General features: G+C 46.9%; 1 protein-coding gene across 1 annotated transcript in view; it reads left to right on the top strand.

Moving 5' to 3' along the window:
• The window catches only part of RBM27 (RNA binding motif protein 27), a 40156-nt gene extending 21965 nt beyond the window's left edge, over positions 1-18191 (top strand). Inside the window, exons 12-20 of the mRNA XM_065409051.1 lie at positions 488-763; positions 900-1040; positions 2151-2273; positions 4457-4531; positions 4659-4823; positions 7001-7105; positions 7217-7408; positions 16732-16842; positions 18105-18191. Of these exons, the coding sequence (XP_065265123.1) occupies positions 488-763; positions 900-1040; positions 2151-2273; positions 4457-4531; positions 4659-4823; positions 7001-7105; positions 7217-7408; positions 16732-16842; positions 18105-18191 (1275 nt within the window). The remainder of the gene's footprint in view (positions 1-487; positions 764-899; positions 1041-2150; positions 2274-4456; positions 4532-4658; positions 4824-7000; positions 7106-7216; positions 7409-16731; positions 16843-18104) is intronic.
• The last annotated feature ends 254 nt before the right edge of the window (positions 18192-18445 follow it).

Below are 18445 nucleotides of genomic sequence, written 5' to 3'. Positions count from 1 at the left end.
AACCTTTGTGGCTTGCATTGTAGTGACTTTGTTGGGCCTTTGGGCGGAATTCTCCTTGCTTCTGTAACCCAAATGCCTAATACAGTGGATATTTAGTCTTGTATGGATTTGAACCCTGCCCTTCCACAGCCGCTTTAAAAGGAAGAACTGGGGATGCAGAGCACAGCTGTGATAGGAGCAGCAATGGTTGTTTCTGTCTCACTTCATAGTGAATATTTAATAGTGATGATAGCAGATAACACAATGGTAGTGTATTTTACTACATACATAAAACCTATTGTCTGTGCTGTGTAAAGTATGTCAGAGGACATTTGGCTTTGACTTCATCAGTGTGTCATTTTTGTGTAATCGATACTTGAAAAATACAACTCCCTCCTTTCTGGCGAACATTTGTCAAATACAGTTTTACATGACATTTCAGATGCTTTGTTTCCTGTAAAATATGAATCAGTGGCAATTGTTCATATATGCCGAACTTCTGTTTTAGGTTGCTTTCAAGAATGATCCTGAAGCTGCTCTAATTCAGTATTTAACTAACGATGAGGCCAGAAAGGCCATTTCCAGCACAGAGGCAGTTTTAAACAATCGATTTATAAGGGTGCTGTGGCATAGGGAAAATGAGCAGCAGCCACCACTGCTGCAGCAACACCTGCACCATCACCAGCAGCCACCACCACAATCTCTGCATCACCAGCTTCATCTTCAACAACAAACACTGACTGCCCAACCTCCAGCTGCAACGGTACATAGCAATGTGTCAAAGGTATACTGCCCTCATGCAAAATGAGGCTGCTTTGTCAAACTGGTCAGACCATTGAAGATCAGTGATGCTTCAAAGTGGATAGTGCTTTAAAGATGCAACTATATAATCTTTCCTTTTTATATGTACTCGTATGCAGGTGATAACTAAACCACTGGCATCGGGTGCCTATGTCCTTAATAAGGTTTCAGTTAAACGTCGCCTTGGAGCAGCAGGTGGAAACCAGACCGATGCAGCACATTTGTTAAACCAGTCCAGTGCTACTGCAGAGGATTCTCAGGTATGTTTGACAAACATTAATGCCTGTGAATCTCAAAATTTAATATTTTCACTATTGGTTAGATCAGAGGATGACTAAATAGGATTTGTGGGTTCTGTTTGTGGTTGTTTCATTAACGTTCTGTGTGACCTCCAGCAAGTCATTTAATCTCTGTAGCTCCAATTTCCTATCTGCAGAGTAATGTCTGTGGGAAATAATTGTTGAATCTTGGTTTAAAATATAGGTATGATTAGAAAAATAAATATTCAAAAGGTATTGCTTTGCTAACAAATCTCATCCCTCAGTATAGTCAGTCAGATCTCTAGTGACAAGATTTCACTTCTTATTCCTGTAAACTTACTCTTCATGTGCACTGATCTGCATGGATAGGTACTTTGCTATAGAACCATATAAATCTTCATACAGTTCAGAGTAATGCAGATTGAGTTGCACTGATGCTGTGGTGCAAAACAGCCCTGGTAACCAAAAGATATGCTTGTAGTGGAAAGGAAGAATCGTGCAAGGTTTAGGCTGAACAACTATTGCTCTTTTAATGGGAATCACGTTTCTAAAATTCTGAGCAGAAAGCATAATATTGTTGGCGTGTGAATGCTAACCTGTATAGAATGCAGAAGTAATACACTTAGTCTCCATAGTGGTTAGCAGAGATAAATTTGATCCTGATGTGGTTTGTGTAACTGGCAGCATTAGCTTGTTATGGCCTCACTGGCTCTTATCTTTCCCTGTATTATTCTCCAAATAAGAACTTTAGTAAGGGAGAGGTTTTCTTTTGTCAAATGCCTTTGACAAGCATTCAGGCTTTACTCTTCTGGGCAGAATTATGCTGTTAATATATATGCATGCATACGGGAATCAATAAGTTTGCAGTGTAATTGTCGTGTGTTGCTCACAGGATGTTAAAGAGGCAAGGTGGGCAAGGTAGTATCTTTTATTGGACCAACTTCTGTTGGTAAGAGACAAGTTTTTGAGCTTGTCCAATAAAAGATATTACTTCATCCACCTTGTCTCTCTATATTAAGTTGTCATGCATCACCTAAATACCAAATAGCTTTTTTTTTCTCTAAAAAAGACATCTTTAACCTAATTCATTTTAGTGTTCTATTATTTCAGACATTTCCTACTTCTACAAGCCATACAAAAATGGTGTACAATTCCCCAAACTTAAAGACATCTGTGAAATCTGGCACAGGATCTAAATCCCATGACGTTCAAGAGGCCCTTAAAAAGAAACAGGTAATTGTATATATGTTGTTTGGATATTCTAGAAGTCAAGATCCTTGTAAAGAAATTACCTCTTACGTCACTGTGCCCCTGGTTGAGTGCGTGTGCCTGCAGTTTTTTCTCAAGTTCTCCACTTACAGTGCCCACTGTCAGCCACTGTGCTTGTCAGGCAGGTCTCCAGTGACTCAGCTCTCCGGCCAAATCACACACAGTCCGTCTGCAAAAACACACACACACCTTTTGGGATGTACAGTTCTACAGAGCCTATCTCAAAGCCCTCAAAGTCCTGCAGCCTTCTCCAGGCTCAGTCCTTAGTCAGTCCATCCAACAGGGCTCATCATGGTACCCTCAATTAGGGTCGGACTACCTTGCAAAGATTCCTGGTCTGGAGTGGAGCAGTGCCCCCAGGGCTTCCTCCCTAGCGACTTTTGCCTTCTCTTGAGTCCTCAGTGACTCCAGCTCTCCAACTCAGCCACTTTTCTTGAACTCAGTTCACTGACCCCAGCTCTCCAGCAGAGTCAGGGCTGGTCTACACTGGGGGGAGGGGGATCGATCTAAGATACACAACTTCAGCTATGCTATTCGCGTAGCTGAAGTTGAAGTATCTTAGTTCGACTTACCTGGCCGTCCTCTCAGCAGCAAGTCGACCGCGGCTCCCCCATCGACTCCGCTTACTCCTCCTGCCGAGGTGGAGTACAGGCATCGATTCGGGGATCAATTTATCACGTCTCATCTAGATAAATCGATCCCCGATAGATCGATTACTAACTGCCAATCCGGCGGGTAGTGTAGACGTGGCCTTAGTCTCAGTTCAGCCCCTTCTGGTCATGGTAACACCATTCCAAATGCAGCCCTTCACTGGGCCTGTTTAAACTCTCTTGCTCAGGGATTAGCCACTTCCCCAGTGGCTGTTGGGGGGGGGACCCGGGCTCGCCCACTACTCCAGGTCCTAACCCATGGACACTCTAAGTAGCAGCCGCGTCCCTTTAACTTACTGTGTTTCTCTGGGCCACTTCCCTGTGGCCCTTGTCTTACTCATGTCCCAGCAGCCAGCCAGGAGCACTTTCCCTGCTCCCCCAGTCCCTGCCAGTAACTGCTCACTTTGGCCCTTGCACCTCCTGCAGACAGCCAGGAGCACCTTCCTTGTTTCCCCAGACCCTGCCAGCAGACTGAACTCACTCTGGCTCTGTAGCTCCTTTTATACGAGTCTTCTGGGCCCTGGTTGGCTGATCCTTGCAGCCTCTCTAAGTAGCTTGGAGGACAATCCTCTTCTACTCTTTTTTGGATAGGTTGTGGTAGGACTGTGAGGTCTCCAGCAGGGGGCCTCCGGGCCTAATACACCTGGTCACATAGCTTTAACTCCAACTTCTCCTGTAGAGCAGTGATCAGTTCTGAGACAACTTGCCTCTTACAGTGATCCCACTTTTTTTTTCCAGTACAGCCTGTGGGCTGTCTGGATATCTTGCAGAGAGGCAGTGTGGCTAAGCAGGGTCAGGAGCAGCCCTTTTAGCCACTTTCCTCTTCCTGGTGGGCCCAGTGGCTTTCAATAGTTGTTCCCCCTTGCAGTAAAGGGAGCGTATGGTGTTAAGTGTATTATATATTTTTGTCTTTACTGGAAATGCTCTTATTGTGTGGCTGATGTGTTCTGTATCAGAGGATGTTTCCTCTATCTCTAAAGTTCTCAGGCACTTAAATTATCCTACTTGACCGAGAAAGTCTTTGTAAAAAGATGAAGGGGAATTTGGAGAGACAAATGTTTTCATTTAAGTGGTCTGTGCTGTCCCTTGTTTTGTGTGCATGTTGCAGCACTGTGATATAGTGAATCAGGATCAGAGCCTCTTTACGTTTGTGCAGCACACACACCTTTAATCTTCATTAGAGCTTTCATTTTTATTATTTTTAAAAGAAAAATTATAACACCTGAGCAGTTGGCAGGAGGAGTGTTAGAAAAGTTATTATTATTGGCTTTCTTGGCTATATATGGGATAATCAGAAACTTATAGATGAAAGACTTATTGAATCCATCCCCCGTCCAGTGTAGCATTGTGTGTCACTGCAGGACAAATCTAATACTTAATGGATGTTACTCTAGATCTCAGCCAAGAAAAAGTAGTGTGATTTTAATCTAGTTCTTTCTAATCATAGTAACTTGTATATGCCCAATAACTGACTGAAAGTATGTCCTTCTCACTTAGGAGGCAATGAAGCTACAACAAGATATGAGAAAAAAGAAGCAGGAGATGTTAGAAAAACAAATAGAATGCCAAAAGGTAAGTCTGGAATGTATTCCAGCTGTTGCATTCTGATTCCAGTGGGCACCAAAATTATTCAATGTGGTTACTTGTCTAAATTGTATCTTCTTACTCAGTTGGTTTTTTTTTTTTTAACATTACATAGATGTTGATATCTAAGCTGGAGAAAAATAAGGCCACGAAACCAGAGGAGAGGGCAGAAATAATGAAGACCTTGAAAGAACTAACAGGAAAAATCTCTCAATTAAAGGATGAATTGAAAACTTCTTCTGTAGCCTCCACGCCATCAAAACTGAAGTCCAAGACAGAGGTGTGTGCATTGTCCTACCTCTATGCATGTATGCATGCATACATACGATCTTCTGAAATAAATCATTACTAGGATTTTTAGCAAGCAGGCAATAGCAGTCTTCAGGTTTACTTTCTCACCTCATCTTTTAGAGTGGACAATGAAGCATGGGGATAGAACAAAGTGGAAAGCTAATACGCTTTAGCACACTGGTACACAGGGAACTGGTATACCTAGTTGTTATAGTAATCTGAGCATATCTCAAACCTTAAGTTGATTAGACATTGCTTGAATGTCAACTTTCTGAAGTTAAAATGTATCACACTAGTTCTGAGAAGAAATCAAACTGAGTAATAATTTAATAATTAGTTTTTCTTGCCAATCCTGTTCTTTGGGTCCTGAATGTGAACTGTCATGTTACCCAGTACAGTAACTCCTCAGTTAACGTTGTAGTTATGTTCCTGAGAAATGTGACTTTAAGTGAAACGATGTTAAGTGAATCCAATTTCCCCATAAGAATGAATGTAAATGGGAGGGTAAAGTTCCAGGGAAATGTTTTTTGCCATACAGTACTATAGTTGGGAGGTGCCCCCGCCTTACCCCGCACAGGCACAGCCCATTGGCACTGGAGACAATGAGGCAGGCAAGGAGGCTGAAGGTGCTGTAGGCTAGGAGAAGCATGTTGCGCAGCACCAGCGGCAGCTTCCCCTACTCTGCAAGCACCAGGTGCGGGGGGGGCTCAACCCTCGGCCCACCCACGCCAGCCCTTCCCCCAAGCCCCCACCTGTAACCCGCCTTTCCTCCCCCCACCCCCCACTCCGCACGCCACGTCCTCGCTCCTTCCCCTGCCTCCTGCCCACAGCAATCAGCTGGCTTGCAGCGTTCAGGAGGGAGGGGGGAGGAGCGAGGACACGGCATGCAGGCTCCCCCTCAGGGCCGGCCGCCCCCCCCCCCCATTGCGGCATGGGAGGGCGCCGAGCCCGGCCGCGGGCCCGCTCTCCCCGACCGGCCGGAGCGCCCCGCCACGCCGCCCCCCTCCAGGCGCCGCCCCAAGCACATGGTTGGTGGGCTGGTGCCTGGAGCCTGCCCTGCTCCCCCTGCCTCCTGAACACCGCAAGCCAGCTGATTGCCGCGGGCAGGTGGCAGGGGAGGGACAGGGGAAGTGCACCGTGTCCTCGTTCTCCCCCCCCAATCCCAACCCCCCAGGGGCAATCATCTGGCTTGTGACATTCAGGGGGCAGGAAGGAGGGGGGAGGAGCGAGGACTCAGCGCGCAGGCTCCCCTCCTCCCTCCCCTGCCCGCAGCAATCAGCTGGCTCGCAGGCAGGAGGTCGGGGGAGGAGGGGGATGGCGCTGGTCCGCGGGGTCTGCAGCCAAATGTCATTATAGTGAAGCATTGCACAACTTTAAATGAAGCATGTTCTGTAATTGAGCAGGGACATAAGATCAAAACAACGTTAAGCGAGAGGACATTAAGTGGGGAGTTACTGTACATGCTGGTTTGTACTGCATGAATGATACAGGAAGGTATTGATTACTTTTCTAATTCAATAACTTGTAACACAGTGTTTACAGTAATACAGCTATTTAAAAAGCATTAGGGATACTGTTTTTAATTGCTGCGACTTGTTTGAACTTTCCATATTGGAAAGGTATAAACAAAAGCTTTAGATGCAATGACAAAGCAAGTTCTACCAGCATTTAAAGGCCAAGATAGATTAGTGGGAATATAAATGACTACTAACTGGCACTCCACAAGCAGTAAAGTTGTCCTCCTGCAGCATTTAGTATAAAATCCTTTCATACCTGTGAAAACCTCAAAAATTACTTCACTGTGATCCTTATAACCAAATACCTACTGATAAGTATAAGCTTGGGCAAATACATCAACTCCAATAGAAAATAACTTTTTGAAAGTTACTTTTGATCCATATAGTTCAATGATCAACTGAGAAGAGATCACTGAAATCATAGTTTGCTTGTCCAAAGGAAGTTGACTAGCCTGGCATTGTATGTATTTCAACACAGGAATTCAAATTGTCTTCTCTTCAGAGTTGAACATCATTTTCTTCTACTGGGCATGAACCATTGGGCTTAGGGAGGAATATGGATACTGGGGGATTTTTCTAAAGTTTGTGGCTAAAGAAAATGGAATAAGGTGTTTAGAGGATAAGTACTAATATCCCCATTTTTTTTAAGGCACAAAAGGAGCTTTTAGATGCAGAACTGGACTTTCATAAAAGATTGTCTTCTGGAGAAGATACAACAGAGTTGCGGAAAAAGCTCAGTCAACTACAGGTTGAGGTGAGTTTGTAAGGAGTGCTGCCCCAGTGCTTCATGTCTGTTACATGAAGCTTTCAACTCCCCTGAAAGCTGAAAATAGCTTTGCCCACTATGTGCCTTTCTTTTTAACAGGCTGCCCGTTTAGGTATCTTGCCTGTAGGTCGAGGAAAGGCGATATCTGCTCAGGGCAGAGGAAGAGGACGAGGTCGTGGTGGGAGAGGAAGGGGCACATTGAATCATATGGTGGTGGATCATCGTCCCAAAGCTCTAACTGTCGGTGGCTTCGTGGAAGAGGAGAAAGATGAATTATTACAACATTTCTCTGTAAGTCAGCTCTGGATAGATAACTTAAACTGGAAAAAAATGTAGTCATGATTCTGTACTGCAGATACAAGACTTGGTGTTTCTTTAGCATCTTCCAATGGAGGAACTCAAGCAACTTCATGTGCAAACCTTCCCCCCTCCCCCTCCATCTTGAAGATGTGAGAATCTGTGTTCAGATTTCCATAATACAGATAAGTCATATCACTATCCCAATATCATAGAACAAGTTAAGTATATAATTTTGCTTTCCAAAATAGGGATTTAGAATATTAAATGTAACGAGGCTTGGCAAAATTCAATTTTTATTTTTTATAATTTCAGTGGATATCGATGTTGAAGTGGGGGGGGGGTGGTTTTTGTTTTGTTTTTTTGCTTTTTATCAATTTTATATTTTCACAGTTGCAGGAAATTATGGAGGGGCAGACGGTTAATGACTCTAGATGTTGACATTCAAAAATTTAAATCTTTATAAACCATTAAAACAGAAATTGTCAACGTCACATGTCAAAATAAACAAAGTGAATGTCCTTAAATCAACAAATCATACCTACTTTTATTCATTTGCTAGTCCTTTTGGAACAAGCCTAATTCAAAAGTATACATCACTAGATTTTTACTCTAAAAAGTTCTCAAGCAGCATTTTTCTTAATTACCTATCTGTAAATTTTTTCTATCAAGGAAAATCTTTTTTTATTGGTTTGTGTGTGTATGGTGAAATTGACATTTACTGATAAAAATGTAATCCTGGCAAGCCCGAATATAATACTTACCATATCTGGTATATCTGCACTGCAGTCTCTATGGATGTCCAGGTGAGTAGATTTGAGTGCGTACTCAAACACTTGAAATGCATGTCTTGTGGTGAGTAGATCCCAAGCTAACTAGTGGAGCCCTCTTTGGTCCCTGGACCTTGGGCACCGACAGCGAGATTTGAGACATATTTCAGCAGTAGCCTGGTGCAGACTCACTGAGGCATGCACGCCGCCCCCCCCCCCCCCCCACCTCCCCCCGGCAGGAGCACCGAGACCAACCCCTCACGTCACCAAGAGCTCAGTACAAATCCTGGGACTGATCGGGGGATTGAAGCCACCAGTCACCAGCCTCCTGTCATTGGTCTCCGAGACGGGGATCGCCGTTTTTGGGAAGATCCTCCCAGCAACCAGCCCGTGATAGCTCCCGGTCCCGCTTGACGTCCCGGTACCAGTCGGGTAGCGTAAGGCATAGATTGCCAGGTTTCCAATGCCAATCCGCCGAATACCATCAGTCCCCGACCAAGACATTAGTCTCGCTTGGACAGGTCTACCTCCAGGTGCAGCGACCGGCACCGGTCAGATAAGAGCCACCGCTCCGCCCAATCCTGGTCGCCAGGTGGCGACCACTCTGGCTATAGCTTTGGCACGGAGCAGGCTTCCCGAACTGCTGGGCAGCCTCCAATGCCTGCGGTGCTGCCTACATCATCAGCATCGATACCTGTCCCATGGCCCCAAGCGCAGTAGTCAGCGCCATGGAACCCTTGGGGGTCCTCCAAACCTTCCCAGGCTGCCGGTTCAGTGTCGGGAGCCTCAGACAGGCCAGCAGCCTCGACATCCTGACCCCCTCGAGACTTTGGGGGGAAGGACCCCACAGGTCCAGGAGGACCCAGGGGAGCAGCCTGCTGGACCACCATTGGACGTCGAGGATCCCGCGGTACTGGCATCATCCTCATCATTGCCAGACGAGGCTATCCCGGAGCCACCTCACCCAGTTCCTCAGGATTACACCAAGGCTCACCAGGAACTATCGAAGAGCGTCACATCTAACCTGGGGCTTCAGGCTGAGGAATTGGAGGAGCCTTCGGACTCCCTGTTTGATGTCTTCTGCTCCTCGGCCCCTGCCAGGGTGGCTTTACCCCTTCATGAGGGGGTATCTAAGATTGCTAATGCCCTGTGGCAGACTCCCTCCTCCTTGCCCCCCATCTCCAAAAGGGCCGAGTGCAAGTACTTACTGTCAACCAAGGGGCATGAGTACTTATATTCCCATCCGGCCCCCAATTCCCTGGTGGTTGAGGCAGTTAACCACAGGGAGAGGCAAGCTCAACCTGGGGCTACCCCCAAAAACAAAGACTCAAGGAGGCTGGATCTCTTTGGACGCAAAATTTATTAGTCTTCCAGCCTGCAATTGAGTGGCCAGTCACCAAGCCCTCCATGGCCACTATGATTACAGCATGTGGCGGGCCATGGCCAAGTTCGAGGCTTTGCTTCCCAAAGGGTCCGGGAAGGAATTCTGAGCGATCCTCAAAGAGGGCATAGATGTGGCCAGAGCAGCCCTCCAGGCAGCTTCAGATGTGGAGGACTCTGCCGCCCGCATCATGGTCTCCGCCATCTCCATGCAGCGAGCTTCCTGGCTGCTCCTCTCAGGCTTGTCCACTGAGGCTCAGCAGTTGATGCAGGACCTTCCCTTTGACGGCGAGGCCCTATTTGCAGAGCAGACAAACAGCAAGCTGCACGGTTTAAAGGACTCCCATACCACCCTGAAAACTCTGAGGCTTTACGTCCCAGGCCCAGCACGTAAGCAGTTCAAACCACAACAGCCTCAGGGACAAGGGAGCCAGGCTTGGCAGGACCCGCCTCACAAGAAGGCCAAGGGCTAGAAACGCCACCCGAGCCACCCTCGGCTCAGTCAGGCTCCACCCAAAACAAGCAATCTTTCCGAGGGTGTGCCCGAGGATGACCTACCAGACTATTCCCCGGATCCATCTTCCCCGTTTTTTTCCAACCGCCTTTACTTTTTCCTCCCTATGGACTGCTATAACCTTGTGTTCAGGACCCAGTGGTTCAGTGGTGCAGAGCTATGCCCTTCAGTTTCTTTCTACCCCCCACCTTCCCTGTCCCTGTTCAGGGACCCTTCTCACGAGAATCTCCTCGTGCAGGAGGTTCAAGGGTTACTGCAGCTGGGTGCAGTTGAGGAGGTTCCTCTCAAGTACAGGAACAAGGGGTTTTATTCCTGATACTTTTTTATCCCAAAGGCCAAGGGTGCTCTATGTCCCATTCTGGACCTGCGAGACCTCAACAAGTACCTAAAGAAGCTGAAGTTCCCCATGGTCTCCCTGGTCTCTATCATCCCCTCCCTGGATCTGGGAGACTGGTATGCCGCCCTCGACCTAAAGGACGCATACTTCTACATAGCGATCTTCCAAGGACACAGACGTTTTCTCCGATTCACCAATTTACAGTCCTCCCGTTTGGCCTAGCGACAGCACTGAGGGTGTTTACCAAGTGCATGTTGGTGGTGGCGGCTTACCTCAGATGCCGGGGTATCCAGATCTACCCATACCTCGACGACTGGATGGTCAAAGGCAGCTCCAGGTCTCATGTCCAAAAGGATGTCATGGTGCTGCAAGCCACGTGCCACTCCCTGGGCCTACTGGTGAACAACAACAAAATCTACGTTAGTTCCAGTGCAAAAGATAGAATTCATTGGAGTGGTGCTCAACTCGACCTGCGTGAGGGCATTCCTGCCTCTAGAAAAGTTTCGGACATTGACAAACCTTATCACGGAGGTGTCCGCGTTCCCCCTAACTACAGCCTGTGTTTGCTGGGTCACATGGCAGCGTGCACATACGTCGTCCGCTATGCCAGGCTCCGGATGCGGTCCCTGCAGCAATGGTTGGCGATGGTCTATTCCCAGTCCAAAGATCACCTGGAAAAGATGGTTACCCTCCCTCTGGCAATACTCACCTCGCTGCGATGGTGGACCGATCGCGAGACGGTCCTAGAGGGAGTTCCGTTCGACAACCCCCCTCACTCCGTCAAGTTGGTTTCGGATGCCTCGGACCTCGGCTGGGGTGCGCACCTCGGAGATCTCCAGACCCAGGGTATGTGGCCCCCAAAGGAGAGGACACTACACATAAACGTCGAAGAACTCAGAGTGGTCCGCTTGGCATGCAGAGTCTTCCTGCCTCACCTGTCTGGCAAGATGGTTAGAGTTCTGACTGACAACACAGCCTCAATGTTCTATATCAGCAGGCAAGGGGGAGCATGTTCGTCAACTCTCTGCTAAGAGGCACTCTGTCTCTGGAACTTCTGAATCAATCACGAGATCCACCTGGAGGCTTGTCACCTCCCTGGCATCAAGACCACACTAGTGGATCACCTCAGCAGGGCCTTCTCCTCTCACCACAAGTGGTCACTCCACCTGGAGGTAGCCTACATGATCTTCCAGCGGTGGGGAACTCCCCAAGTGGACCTGTTCGCCACCAGGCAAAATAGAAAATGTCATCAGTTTTGTTCTTGGCACGGTCTAGGCAAGGACTCCATCTCCAATGTCTTTCTCCAGTCATGATCGGGGAGCCTAATGTATGTGTTCCCTCCAATTCCTCTCATCAGCAGGGTCCTGGCAAAGATCAAGAGAGACAAGGCAAAGGTTATCATGATCGCCCCGGCGTGACTTTGCCAGCACTGGTTCGACACGCTCGTGAACCTGACAGCGGTCCCTCCCTGGCCCCTGCCCAGTCAACCGGACCACGGTTGGCTCTTACACCCAAACCTTACATCCCGCCACCTCTCCGCGTGGATGCTGCATGGCTGAACCAGGAGGAGTGGACCTGTTTGGAGGAGGTCCAACAGGTTCTCCTGGGGAGTAGGAAGCCCTCAACCAGACTGACTTACCTGGCCAAGCAGACACGGTTTTCCCGCTGGGCATCCGAGCGAGGTATATCTCCCTCACGTTCTTCCATACAGCCTGTCTTAGACTACCAGCTTTGTTTGAGGAACCAGGGCCTAGCACACTTTTCCATTAGAGTGCATCTTGCGGCCATTTTCGCTTTTCACCTGCCGATCCAGGGCCAGACGGTGTTTTCTCATGACATGACGGTCAGATTCTTCCTGCAGGTACGGACCCCTGTTCTGCAGTGGGATCTTAACTTGGCCCTCTCTAGGCTCAGAGGCCCGCCCTTTGAGCCGCTGGGCTCCTGATCCCTTTCCCTGTCATGGAAGGTCGCTTTCCTGGTGGCAGTGACATCAGCGAGATGAGTCTCTGAGATTAAAGCCTTGACCTCAGAACGTCCGTACACGGTCTTCTACAAAGACAAGGTTAAGCTGCGACCCCACCCAGCCTTCCTGCTGAAGGTGGTGTCTCCCTTCCATATGAACCAGGACATCTTCCTCCCGATGTTCTGTCCCAAACCGCACAAGACCAAACAAGAGTGCATCTTGCGGCCATTTTCGCTTTTCACCTGCCGATCCAGGGCCAGACGGTGTTTTCTCATGACATGACGGTCAGATTCTTCCTGCAGGTACGGACCCCTGTTCTGCAGTGGGATCTTAACTTGGCCCTCTCTAGGCTCAGAGGCCCGCCCTTTGAGCCGCTGGGCTCCTGATCCCTTTCCCTGTCATGGAAGGTCGCTTTCCTGGTGGCAGTGACATCAGCGAGATGAGTCTCTGAGATTAAAGCCTTGACCTCAGAACGTCCGTACACGGTCTTCTACAAAGACAAGGTTAAGCTGCGACCCCACCCAGCCTTCCTGCTGAAGGTGGTGTCTCCCTTCCATATGAACCAGGACATCTTCCTCCCGATGTTCTGTCCCAAACCGCACAAGACCAAACAAGAGAGGTGTCTTCATGTGCTGGACATCCGAAGGGCCTTGGCTTTTTACCTAGAACGCACCAAGCTTTTCCATAAATCAACTCAGCTCTTCAGCGCTACAGTGGATAGGATGAAGGGCCTTCTGGTATCCTCACAGAGGATTTCCAACTGAATCACCTCTTGCATAAGGACCTGTTACGACCTGGCAGGGGTCCCACCACCACCAATTGTCAGAGCCCACTCGACTAGAGCTCAGGCGTCCTCTGTGGCCTTCCCGGCTCACATCCCTATCCAGGACATCTGTAGCGCCATGTCGTGGTCCTCTGTTCACATGCTCACAGCACATTATGCCATCACTCAGCAGGCCAAAGACAACGCTGGGTTCGGCAGAGCTGTGTTGCTATCTACGCGTCCGTGAACTCCTACCTGCCTCTGATGGTATTGCTTGGGAGTCACCTAATATGGAATGGGCTTGAACAAGCACTCGAAGAAGAAGACGGTTACCTTTTCCGTAAATGGTGTTCTTCAAGATGTGTTGCTCATGTCCATTCCATGACCCGCCTCCTTCCCCACTGTCGGAGTTTCGGGCAAGAAGGAACTGAGGGTGGGCGGCGCCCCTTGTACCATGCCATACGGGCGCCACTCTAGAGGGTGCCAGAGCCGGTCCCCTACAGATACTGCTGAGGGAAAAACTTGCGGTACTGGTGCATGTGGTGAGTACACACACCTAATATGGAATGGACATAAGCAACACATCTCGTAGAACACCAGTTATGGAAAAGGTAACTGTGTGTCTTTTTTCCAAGCAAAGCAGCAATTTCACAAATTTAACTTTGTAGGAAGTTCATATTGCAGCTTTCAGGTCCCTTTGTTGGGTTGTGAACTGTTGCATCCAATGCCAGTATGGGACACAACTAAATTAATATCAGTTTATCATGTTAAATTTTCCTAAATGTCTTCTGCATCCTGGCACTTCTTAATTGAGAAGCCGATTAACTTTTTGAGCAATTGAAACGCATGCCGTGTTTGTGAAACATGACATTGAACCTTGACCAAGTTAATGCAAAGAATACCTAAACTTTTGCAAAGAGAAAGTGGTGATATGGAAAAACTGGGCAATATTAAGAACCATTTATTAGAGTTGAGTAGAGAAAGGTAGTTCATTTCACAGAGAATTTTCATATTTCAGAAATTGATTTTATTCCAAATTGGAACTAAAACCAAACATTTCAAAGTTCTCTGTAGAAGGGAATGGAATCCTGGCTGTGCCCCATATGGTGGGTTAACCCAGAGCTGCAAACCCTGGTAGACCTAGGGTTCAGGACTCTGAGGCAGTCCTCCTGCCAACTTGCCTGCCTGCCATGTGACCAGGGCGGGTTCTCTTGGGCTCCTAAAATAAGGGCAGGGCCAGCTCTAGGCACCAGCAAACCAAGCACGTGCTTGGGGTAGCACATTTTCAAGGGCGGCATTCTGGCAATTTTTTTGCTTATGGCGGCAAAAGCCTAGAGCTGGCCCTGGCAGCAGCAGCAGCGCGTTGCGCCCTGGCGCCGCTGCAGTTCACGCCGCGGGGGAGCAGCGCCCACACCTTGTGGCTGGGCCGGGCAGGCTCTGAGCGGGGGACACTCGGGCTGGGGGCCACCCCACAGGGCACATGGAGCTGCCTGCAGGTGCCGCAGCGCCGCTGCCCCCCAGCGCCGCAACCGGCCCGAGCTGCCCAGGGACTGCGGCAGGGCGGCCAGAAGCAGCAGCAGGGCCATAGAGGGCGGGGCGCTGCCGTGCGGGGCCCGCATCCAGCTCTCCAGGGCTGCGCTCCCTCTGGGGCTACCTTGCCCCGGCTCCTCAGCCCCCTGCTGGGTGGTTCCCCCGGCTCTGCCCTCCCGGGTCCCGGCCGGTCCTGGAGGCGGGAGCCCTGGCTGGAGGGACCCTGGGCTGAGGTGCAGCCCAGGAGCCCCGCTGCTTACTCCGACCCTGCCAGCGCCGGACCGGCTGGAGGCGAGGGGGGAGCGGGCGGAGTCAGCACTGGTGGGGGGGGGGGGGAGCCCAGGGCTGGGGTGGCAGGGGGTGCGGGTGGGGTGGAGGGGGGAAGAGAGCCCAGGGCTGGGGTGGCAGGGGGTGTGGGTGGGGGGGAAAGAGAGAGCCTAGAAATAGAACTATATCTGCAAAACACTTTAGATTTCAATGGACTGGTAAATTCTGATGAAAAAATGTTTTGTTTTGGAATTTTTTTTTCAACCAGCTGTAGTATTTTTTTAGCTGAACGTGAAGTACTGCACTATAGTGCCCGTCCTCTGGGAATTCTCCCCGTTTTCTAAGTGACTTACATTCTTATGAAAATGTTCTCTGCTAGTTCAGCAGCATCAACTGTTAGACCTGCAGTAAGAGATTTGGCATACCATGGTTTCTATTACCTGAGTTAATAAAGTGTTTCCAAGAAGCTTAGTAGTTTTCTACATAAAATTTAAGGTAGAAGACAAGAATAATTTTCATTCTCCTACTCAGACTACGATTCAAGAAATGCTTTCACTGACAACAAATCCTTTTTGTATTGAAGACAAATACAGTATGAAAGTTTGAAAGTTGCTCTCATTTCAGCAAGATTGGCTTTAGTGTACAATCTAGTTCTCTAGTATTGTGATCCAGTGTTATTGCCACTCTAATACTCAGATTAAAGGGAGTTGGTTAGTTGTAAAATGTAAACATCTGATTGATCTAGTGATAGTGGATTGATCAAGCTTCTGTTTTCTGGCAGAGTGCTATGGTTCTCTTGCTGAACAATTTCCCTTTTGCAAATTAATGAGCTCCAAAGGAACTACTTCATGGGACTAGAGAAGTTATGTGATGGGGGAGAGGTGTGTGTGTGTGTGTGAAGGAGCGGATTAAGGGGAAAAAAGAATTCTTAACACGCTGGTAAGTGAAGGCCCCTTTTTGTAGGGGGCGGATGTGTGTTCCTAGTTGAGCAGTGAATTTTAATTGCAAGTAATTTAAATCTTTCTTGGGAGACAGGCTCGAGGCTATACAGTGCTGCTAGATGGTACAAGCTGTGACACCTTTCTAGCCTCAGGCTATCTCTTCCTTCCACCAAAAAAGCCATATTTAAATTTCAGCTTTGAATAGGCCCGTGTTACAATATGATGGTTTGTCTGACTAGCACACCTGTTTAATGATGATTTTTTCTTATTGTACATCTGTTTCACAGAAATTTGGAGATATTGAAGACCTCCAAGAAGAGGATTCTCCTTTAAGTGTCGTTCTGACTTTTAAGTCCCGCTCAGAAGCTGAAAATGTAAGTTCAGTAAGGGAACTCTTCCTGTAATTTGAGGGTAAGAATCCTACTCTTTGGTACAATGTACTAGTTGAACTTTCTTCGGGGTGCTTTGTTCCATACCAGTCTGGAATGGACAGCGTGGATATTTGTTGCCATTAGTTAAATGGTTGGTGAACTCCGTATTGACAGAGCTTCAACGCTGGAGTCTTCCAGCCAAGCTATCTTTGAGCCCTGTCGCTGTTCCCAGAATGCCAATGTACATACAGTGACCCCGCCAATTAGGAGCTGTGTCGAAGTTGCTGCTCAGAAATATCCTTATGGGAGTGGGAGGTGGTAGTTGTGTAGCATAGATTTGGGAGGTGTACACTGACACTTCTTAAGGGGATAACCTCTTCTGATTAAAGTATCTAGCTCACTATTGGTTACCTTGTTTCTTTACTCTTATGAACCATATGTTTTTAATTCCCTTTAAAAACACATCTAAAATAAAACCCAGGCTGCTAACCAAGGATCAAGATTCAAAGACCGAAGACTACAGATATCATGGCACAAACCTAAGGTACCGTCTGTGTCCACAGAAATTGAGGAAGAGGAGTCCAAGGAAGAGGTACTGTAGTGCATTGGAATAGTGGCTTATCCATTTTCACAGGATTCCTAATAGTGTAGGGATTTTTGGTTGTGTAGAATGTTTTCTCTCTATTTGCTGTGGAAATTGTCTGAAGATATTGTGTCAAAGTTCACAGTAATTCTTACAAGATAGAAATGTTGAAACCTTACTTGGATATTGTACCTGCACGTGCATCCTTAAGAGAGCAATATGTATTTTTGAGTAAAATATGCATACTTGTATAAACTATCAGGACCAAACATTTGAGTTCTCAGTGTGCTGATTGTTAAAGGTGCACATCAGCAGTTCTGATATGGGGTAAATTCTTTCATTTCTAGTACCTGATTTTTATTTTTATTTTCCCCCCCCTGATTTGGGCACTTATAAATGATTGGTGGATAAACAAACTGGCCTTAGCCTGGTCTGCAAAGGAAAGTACTCATTTCTGAGAACCAACTACAGTTAATAAAGACTGCTCAGAAGCAGCATAGTACAGTATTTGATTTGTCAACTGGTGGCTGTTTCCTTCCTACCCTTTTTCCTCCCTTATGATGGGGGCAAAATAGTATTCTTTATAAATTTTGGTAGAAATAATTATTCACATCTCAAGTAAGATTATCCCTTTCACTTGTAAACTACTAGATATTTGCAAGCGACTCTAATTCAACATTAACAATCCCATATTTACTAGAATCAATGTAGTAAGAAGGTGAAGTTACTAGTCTTAATTATTGGTACTAGATGATACATTTTGTATTATTAATCCTGGCCAGATGGTGCAAAACCCCTTTAGAGCAACAAAAATGTTCAAAGTACATAATCTTTAAGTTTAAACTATGTATTGCTTCCTCAAATCACATGCCATCCTGAACCAAGCAATGTTTAAGTTGGATAATTGTTTCTGTCCCTTGACGTGGAGGGATATGGATATATTGTTAACCAGAACTTAATAGGAATGTTGCAAATTATTCTCCCCTTAGTAAAGAATTTTATTTCACTTAAATGAAAAAGATCCTACTATTTTTGCAACATGCTGATGCCATTGAGGAGGGGACACAGCTCCTTCTTTTAGAGCCAACACATTGTGTATGCATATTATATGAGGAATCCTTTCAAATAGTATCTAGAAGCCATTGTGTAAACCCAACCCTAAAATAATATCAAGATGCTGCTGCTGCTTTATATAGTATGTTGCCTCTTACATATAGAAGTGCATTGTCGTGTCATCTCTAAAACCAGACTACAATTTTGTCTTCATCCAGGAGACTGAAACCTCAGATTTATTTTTGCACGAAGATGATGACGATGATGATGAAGATGAAGATGAATCCCGTTCTTGGAGAAGATGAAACTTGATTTGGAATTGTATAGTTTTAGGAATATAGTTTGAACTACAACTTTTAAAAATTTATTTAAGAAAGTTGATGAGCCAAAAATTTTTATTTTATTTTACTTTTCAAAACACACAGTAGATTTCAAGTGAGAACAAGTTTGTGATATGAACATGTCAGATACTTAGCTGTGATACTAGGTCAGCCAAAGGCCCAATGACTTTTTACAGAGTTATAAAGATCATCAGTGGTGGTAGTCCTCCTATAAAGAA

This window comes from Emys orbicularis, chromosome 8 (genome assembly GCF_028017835.1).
Source record: "Emys orbicularis isolate rEmyOrb1 chromosome 8, rEmyOrb1.hap1, whole genome shotgun sequence".
Lineage (NCBI taxonomy): Eukaryota > Metazoa > Chordata > Testudines > Emydidae > Emys > Emys orbicularis.
Note: the sequence above shows the minus strand (reverse complement) of the source record. Positions and strands in the feature narration are given on the sequence as shown.